Raw genomic sequence first — 7,850 nt, forward strand, 5'->3', positions numbered from 1 at the left:
AAAATTATATATATTACAATATGTTTTTGAATGTATAATTACTAAATAGGGCATTGATTTTTATTATTTGTAATTTTTGTTATATAAATATTTTATATTAGACAATTTAAATATAATTACATTTTTCTAATAATTTTAAATACCCCTCATATTTTTACGAGACATTTTTGAGAAGGATATTTGAGTCTTATAAGAAATATTTAGAAAATTATTTAATTATTTATTACATTTTTTAATATTACCTTTTTTTTGTTTTGGTTTTTGTTTTATTTGGCTAATTTTTTTTCTGTTATAACACATGTTTAAAGATGAAATAATTTGATATTTTTTATTTAGTGTTATTGAATTAAACAAACCTTCTAATTTTATCTTGTAAAAATACAGAAACTAAGAGTACAACGCAGCTAGTGTGAAAGTTCAATTAGTAAGGTTTTTAATTTAATTTGATTGGGATGCCGATGATGGAATCAAGGGCAGAGTGTCAAAGTGATGGATGATGTATAAGCTTTGAGGGTTGAAAATGTGATTTCAATTTGAAAAGCTCCAAGAAATAAAAGGGACCGTTTGGCAACTTATTCTAAAAATAGTTTTTTATTTTTTAGAATAAGAAAAAATTATATGATAATGTATTTTTAAAAAGTGTTTTAAAAAATAAAAAAAATAAAAATTATTTTGGAGAGCAAAAAAATGAAAATAACTTTTAGATGTTTTGATATTATTATTTTGGAGAATAAGAGAAAATGAGAAAAACACATATTTTTATTATTTTTTTATTTTCAGAACATGTTTTACGAAATATTAAATTTCAAAACAATAAAATAAAAATAATTTCAAACAATCCCAAGTTTGTCAAATATATTTTCAAGCCTAATTTAAGCGTGCTTTTAGAAAAGTCAAGTTGGATATAAATTATTACTCAAACAACTTTTAATATTCTAAAAGTCCAAATGAACTTTCTAGCCTAGCAGGCATTAAGGCATGTCTGGTAAAAAAGAATTTTGAAAATGAAAATGGAATTGACAAATGATTTCATACACAAGCATGTTTGGTACAATTTAATTTTCATTTTCAAGAATCCTAATTCCAACAAATTAATTAGAATCCAATTCTATATGATACCTAAAGAATTCAATTCCGTTCTACCTGTTTACCACCTTATCCTCACTCTTGTTACCACTATCTTTGATCTCCACCTCAAACCTTGGTTTATGATCTTCACCTCTGTCAACACCATCTCCCCTCCCCATGACTTTCCACTATATGGATCACCATGTTCTCTTCTTTAATGTTAGACATTGTTTTCAGATCCTGCAGCTTATATTCATGTTCAATCTCTTGATGACCGCTTCTTCAATCTTCTGCACCCACATCTTTGTCATTGTTCATCTTCTTCCTTAACAGCATCCACTTTGCAAAGACTCCATTTTGTACTAGTTTCTTTCTCTTTTTTAAGACTCGGCACTATTTAGTTTGTTTCTCTTCTTGTCTATGGGTATTTGGTTGAAAGAAATGAAGCAGCAGATAGTAGCGATGATGAGGGGTGTAATGGTGGGATGCATTTCCAAAGGTTTTTTATTATTTCTTTTTATTTTTTAATAGCAAGGGGTGAAATGGGTACTTTAGTCTTTTTTTTTTATTTTAAGCAGATATATTTATTAAAATTATATCAAGATTTTATTTCCATACCAAATACACTTTTAAAACTCAATTTTATTTTAATTTTGATTCTAATTTTGATTTTGATTTTGATTCTAATTTTATTAAAAATTTTTCAATTATACCAAATGAAGCATAAGTTATCTCCTCATGCATGCTTGGTGATGTGATGTAGTAAGTGGTAACTAAGTCAGCAAATCTAAGCTAGAAGCCAGAAGTTCTTCTGCCACTTTGTGCCGATAAGGTACCCATTAGTGCCTTGGCTTCGCTTCCTCGCCCACGTTGTTCCACAAACTCCTCTGCGCTGCTGTTTCCACATAGGCTGTCATTATTTAAAAAAAAAAACGGAAAATTAAAAATAATCGTTTTCACAGACAGAATTGCTGATCAGTAAAAAATCATTTTAAGGCAGAGATCAAAAGCTGAAAATTTAGAGCTTGTTTGGTTCTATTTTTTGTTTTCATGTTCTCAAAATAATTTTCTAAAATAGTTTTTTAAAACAAATTTTAGAAACAAGAAATGAAAAAATATATTTGAATCATTATTTTTAAAAAATATATCTACATTGTTGAAACAAAGAGTGAAAAAATAATTTATTTTATTAACATCATTGTTATTAATAAAAATATAATATTTTCTATCTTTTCTCTAGTTTTGCAAAACCAAAGTAACAAAATATTCAAAAAAATGTTCTGATTTTTAAGTTTTTCAGAATAATTTTTAACTTTTGTTTATTTTTCAAAATAGATAAAAAAAACATGTTTTAAATAATGTTTTTAAAAACAGGTAATCAAACAGGTTTTAGAGGAGAGGATGCATGACTGGAGTCTGACCAGTCGAACAGAAGAGATGGCTTCTTTTGGCCCAGAACCAAGACCGAGACCTCCAGCTTCTTCACCTGGTCCATCACTTTGCTCAGTTTTGGTCCTTCAATTACGAGTGCCTCCGCTTCCACCTATGTCACACACGCACAGCAACATAAGATTCCATCAGAAAACAATGGAAAGCAGAAGTGTGTGTTTTTTTTTTTTTTTTTTTAACTTCACTGTGAAGAGGAAGGAATAGAGTGGGGGACGGGGGACATGGGGGGCAATTTGAAAAAAGAAATGCTGGTGCTGCTGAACAATTCCCATGATTTCCATCTGGAAAGTACTACTAAACATAAAGAGAAGGGATTAATTCTAAAGAAAATGCGGAAAATATTTACGGCAAAAAAAATAAATTGTATTAAAAAAGGTACTCCAACTCCTCTCTTGAATATCATTGAATCCCCGTAGAACAACTCGACTCTAGATCTAATCAACGCTATAACCACCCCTGGCTTCTCTCTGGACGCATGGGATCCGTAAAATAACACGAAAATCTCTTTATTTACCCTCAAGATTGGAAGAGAGTAGTGATTGCAAAAACAAGTCTGGCTTGAAAATAATCCAGACCAGTCAAATTCAAACGAACGTACCTCAGGTCTGCAATCTTTACAGAGGGACCGAGGATAGTTGAGGAGATAGGTGGAATAAGAAGATTGAGAAGGCGAATGTGGAGGGACTACGTGAAGTAGAGTGAGCAAATCAGCCTTATGAACAACATGGGTGAGTGCCCAAATGAGTGCATGCCTGGAATGCGACGAGTGATCGACCACCACCATCACTCTCTTTCTCGCCGTCGTGTTATTGCCCTCGTTTCCACACACTTGATTCAGACTCGGCTCCAGGCTCATCCTCCCAGTGCCTCTGCCACACTTATTTTTTCCACTCCATCTGTTCGACGTCGATTTCCAAGCCTCCCTCGCACTCACCTGTCTCAAGAACAATCCTGAACTGGCCATTCTCTCTCACGTAAACAAGCACTTCCCCCGCTTTCTTCCAATGAAAATGTAATTTACTATTATCAGCCGATAGAGGAAGAAGAGAGAGATGAAGGGGTTTGAAGTGGAGGCTGGAGCGAGAGTTTGCAAACTTGGGGGTTTTGTCTTTGCGCAGTTTAACAGTGTCAACTGTTACAGGAATCTCTGGCCTAACGCGGTGAAAACTAAGTAATTATTAAAATTGGTTCACAGCAGAAATGCTATCGTGTAGTGATAAAATATATTTTCATAACGAGAATATTATAGTAATACTAAAAGAATCGCTATGATTAGTTTTGACGATGAGGTTAAGGATCTCTGGTACGGCATCTTTTTGTAATCATTAATAAACCCCGAAAAATGGCCATGTCAGTTAGTAACATAAAAACAAAATTAACCATCCCACATGATGATGAGTTAGTTGTAACTTGTAAGTTCCATAAATCTTGAGTAGAAGTGGTTTGTTCTTTTAAAAAGAGCCCATCTATGTGGCCTGTCAGGGTATCGGAACCCACCAGCTGCCACTACAGGAAAAAAAAAAAAAAAGGAATAGCGTCATGATGGTATATGATTACTGTGACAGCTCTAAACCAGCAAAGTAATCATACTAAAAGATCAAGTTGGAAATATTAACCTTGTTAGAGATTTTGGCTGAAGGCTACTGCGATTTCTGGCCTGGCAGGAAGCTTATGGGCTCGTCTCATCTCATCCTCTAAAGTCTAAATAAAAGGAGTAAATATTTTGTTATAGAGATCTGAGCTGATTGGAATTGGAGGCTATAAATGAGACATAATTGGGGTTTGGCATGGCATGGAAATATTCTGGAGAAATGCATAAAATAAATAAACGTCGAACATAGTAATCAAGAGATACAGAAAACCATTAGGTCTCCTTTGACCCCATATTCATCCCTGTCACCTTTCCTCGTAATTTTTATAATTTGTTTCTCTCTCCCTCTCCCTCTCCCTCTCCCTCCCTCCCTCTCCCTCTCTCTCTGCTGAATATGTTTATATTCCCCTTCTCACGTTGCATCTCTTCTTTGATGTCGAGGGAGATCCGAGGGAATCACCTGGGCAGTAAAATATTAAGACCAACGCTTTTTCATGAGAAAAGACGAGCAAAAAATGGCTCTCAAATTCTCATTCCCTGATGCCTGGTCAGACATCACTGAGGAATCCTGACCAGACAGCCAATAGCAAGACCTATCCCGGAAATGTTTGGCTCACTAGACCTAGAGTAATTAGATCTGCCATCTGTGTGTGTGAGAGAGAGAAATATCTAAAATAACCAGGAACCATTGATGGTTGTTTCATTATTTTTTATTTTCACTAAAATTCTTATAAGGTATTGTATTATAAAATTAAAGCCGCCCCAGCTAAATGGATGCGTGATAGTTACATACACGTACGCACGTAGAGGGAACATGATGCAAGCTTAGTACAGTGCTCTTAAATGATTTCAATTCGCTGCCGGTGCTGCTGTGGCAAACTTACTCTGCTTCTCTAGTGTTGCATCTTTATTCTTTAAACTCAGGTGCGGAAGCGCTGCAATGTATTAATTATGAACAAGAATAAATAGAAGGATGCACGCAATATTTATTTATTTTAATACATACTCGTGTAGTGTATTTTCCCCCAAATGGAAGCGGTGAGCGAGCATGAAATGACAGTTAAAAAGGGGACATTGAGGAGCGGATGGAAGGGACTGAAAAGTAGGGTTGCACATATGACCAGGCAAGAATAAACTTTAACCTAACTTAAAGCTTAATGTATTTCGTGAAAAGATTAAATTAGCGAATTTCTAATCTCATCTAATTTAGATATAACTTGAAAATTAATAGGATCAAACTTGATCTATAAGACTATGAGACTGATTCTGATAGTCTAATACTTACTTATCTTTTTTTAAAAAAAATGATCAAAAAGACTTGGTTAGAACCAAAATTAGTCTCAGGGACCAAATGAATTTGAGAGACAACCTCTATTATTATATTCATAAAAAAATTTTAATGTTGATTGAAATGCCCCTATGTGAAATCCTCTCTTCGCATGCCCCAATCATATAACCACTAGAATGCCTTTGAAGCTGCTGAGCTTGAAGATGATTGGCCAAGGTGACTCTTCCCACTATAGTTGCCTCCACCTATTAAAAGTGATTGGCAACTCCTCCCTCCGTTGCCTCCTCATCCATCACCTTAGATCTCATTCCAAATCCTATTGCATCATATGTGAAACCATAAAATCAACTACTGTTTCAATTAATGTAGAACTATTAGAGAAAATATCTCCATGAAGAGAAGCTTGAAATATCAAACCAAAAGAATAAAACCATTGAGTAGCGTTTCTTTTACTTACCTTCTCTGTTGACATTTGTACTGTGAATTTTTATGAGAAAATCTTGCACTCTTGCTCAATTTATTTTGCCCTTTTAGCTATTATTTATTAGTCCACACAAAACATCAACTAATACTAACTATAGGAAGAAGGAATTCTTCATCTATGCTAATCTTTCATATCTGGGTGTGCCAGCAGAACTAGCCATATAATAAAGGTATCCATGCTAAAGAGTTTGACATCCAATTGGATTTGACTAACCTTGGTATAAAAGAAACACCAATTCTAAGATGTACCATGTGCAAGATTTTGCAATAGAATGTCTTCGACTCAGTTTGACCAAACTCCAATAATAATTCAAGGGGCACTCATGAGATGAGTTTGATTAAAAATAAAAATAAAGCAGATCATGTTTAATTGAATCACTAATGTTGGCATCTTTTAACTAGCCCTCCAATATTTAGAAACACTGGACTTCATATTAGTAAAGATGAGAGCTCATGTAGATGTTATTAAAGCTTATAGGCAAAATCTGTTGTGATATGCTAATATATATTTTATATGCTAAAGCCACTAGGCAAAAAACATGATTTCAAGATTAATTCCTATATTTGCAATGATGGGAAAAGCTAACTCCCCTTTTTCTTTTAAATTAAAGTCTCTGTGGTGTAAATCAATTTCGTAAAATTATAAACTAATTGAGAACTCTTTCATGCATTTCTTCTGCCAAATCAGTTTTGTCAATTTCTATTTATCTTCACCTTTCTGTTGCAATAGTATTCAAGGTATCTTAATTTGTATATATGCTTGTACTAGTTTATATTTTGAAATTTGGGCAATCCATACTTTGATTTTGATAGAAATTATACCTTGCTTTGTTTTTCATTTGCACAGTGGTTATCTGACCCCATACATGCATTAGGTGGTTAATTAACCTTAAAGGCTATTTTATACAACTTTAGAGTTTTTGTACTAGAAATAATTAGTAGCAAGAGCAATTCAAGGACAACTTAGGGAGGAATTGACAAGGTCTTCTTGGAATGGGTAAGTTTTGTTTCTTGCTTTTGCAAGGTACCATGCAACATAATACATAAAATGATGCCTTAATTCTTTTTCATTTTACAAATTCTCATGTTTTCTTTCATTAGTTTAGTCATGACCACAATTTCTTACTTGCTGCTTAGTACCTTGGAGAAATTAAAAGCATATGACTTACTGATTGAAGGAGAAGATTCTTATAATCATTTTATTTTAGATAAACATCATATACCTGAATATAGCATGGCATGAATGACTCGCTTATGATGGTTACTAATTTTTATTTTAGGCATAATGTTTTAAACATACTGAAGCATAAGGTTTCGTTTGAAGATGAGAAAAATAAGTTCAAGTTAAGAAGCTCTTGCAAATTCAACTTATGTATATTATAAATCGAGTGAGCTATGAGAAAATGTTGATAAAGGAATTTTCTTAGAAGATTGAATGAAATTGTGATTGCACTTTGAAGTGTATTTATGATCATCCCCTTATTTATTTATTTTTTGTATATGGTAGGATGTAGTTTAATATAGACATGATATTGTTCTTAACTCCTATGGCATATTTTTTAATATGGGGTGCTCTATAGTCTTTTTTTTATCATTTTGATTATATTTGCAGAAAGATAAATCAAACCTGATGAAATTAATGTTATTTCATTGAAATTATTGTTGTTCATCCTCAGTCTTCACATTTACTTGTTTTTTCAAGACAATTCAATTGCTCTTCATGTTATATTATTGAATTCACGTTTCTTACAAGTTAACATGGCTTGTAATACAATGTATAATACTCAACCTGATCATTATCGCACTCACTATTAGACTTCTCTTATTACTCTCTCTCTCCCTCTCTCTCTCTCTCTCTATATATATATATATATATATTAGGTTAATTCAAGCTTATAACTTCAAAGCTTTATCGTTCTGACTCAAATTAATTACAAAGTCTTAGTTTAGTCCCAGAGAACTTTTCTATTA

At 33.0% G+C, this 7,850-nt stretch overlaps 1 protein-coding gene across 1 annotated transcript; it reads right to left on the reverse strand.

The window, feature by feature from the left end:
• Nucleotides 1-1,806: 1,806 nt before the first annotated feature.
• Nucleotides 1,807-3,532, reverse strand: LOC129301650 (uncharacterized). The gene is made up of 3 exons (XM_054940228.1): nt 3,116-3,532; nt 2,490-2,611; nt 1,807-1,978 (listed from the first exon to the last, which is right to left on the reverse strand). The coding sequence occupies exons 1-3, from the start codon at nt 3,479-3,481 to the stop codon at nt 1,861-1,863; spliced, it is 606 nt and encodes a 201-aa protein (XP_054796203.1). The 5' UTR covers nt 3,482-3,532; the 3' UTR covers nt 1,807-1,860.
• Between the last annotated feature and the right edge of the window lie 4,318 nt (nt 3,533-7,850).

The sequence above is a fragment of the Prosopis cineraria genome, unplaced genomic scaffold, assembly GCF_029017545.1.
Source record: "Prosopis cineraria cultivar Desert tree isolate PC_DT_omini unplaced genomic scaffold, ASM2901754v1 PC2, whole genome shotgun sequence".
Lineage (NCBI taxonomy): Eukaryota > Viridiplantae > Streptophyta > Magnoliopsida > Fabales > Fabaceae > Prosopis > Prosopis cineraria.

Bases quoted from the DNA above. Each gene is read 5' to 3' on its own strand.
- LOC129301650 (XM_054940228.1), bottom strand. From the start codon at position 3,481: ATGGCCAGTTCAGGATTGTTCTTGAGACAGGTGAGTGCGAGGGAGGCT. The intron at 2,612-3,115 runs GTACGTTCGTTT...TGTGTGACATAG, and splicing joins GTAAAGATTGCAGACCTGAG to GTGGAAGCGGAGGCACTCGT. The intron at 1,979-2,489 runs GTCAGACTCCAG...AAATAATGACAG, and splicing joins CCATCTCTTCTGTTCGACTG to CCTATGTGGAAACAGCAGCG.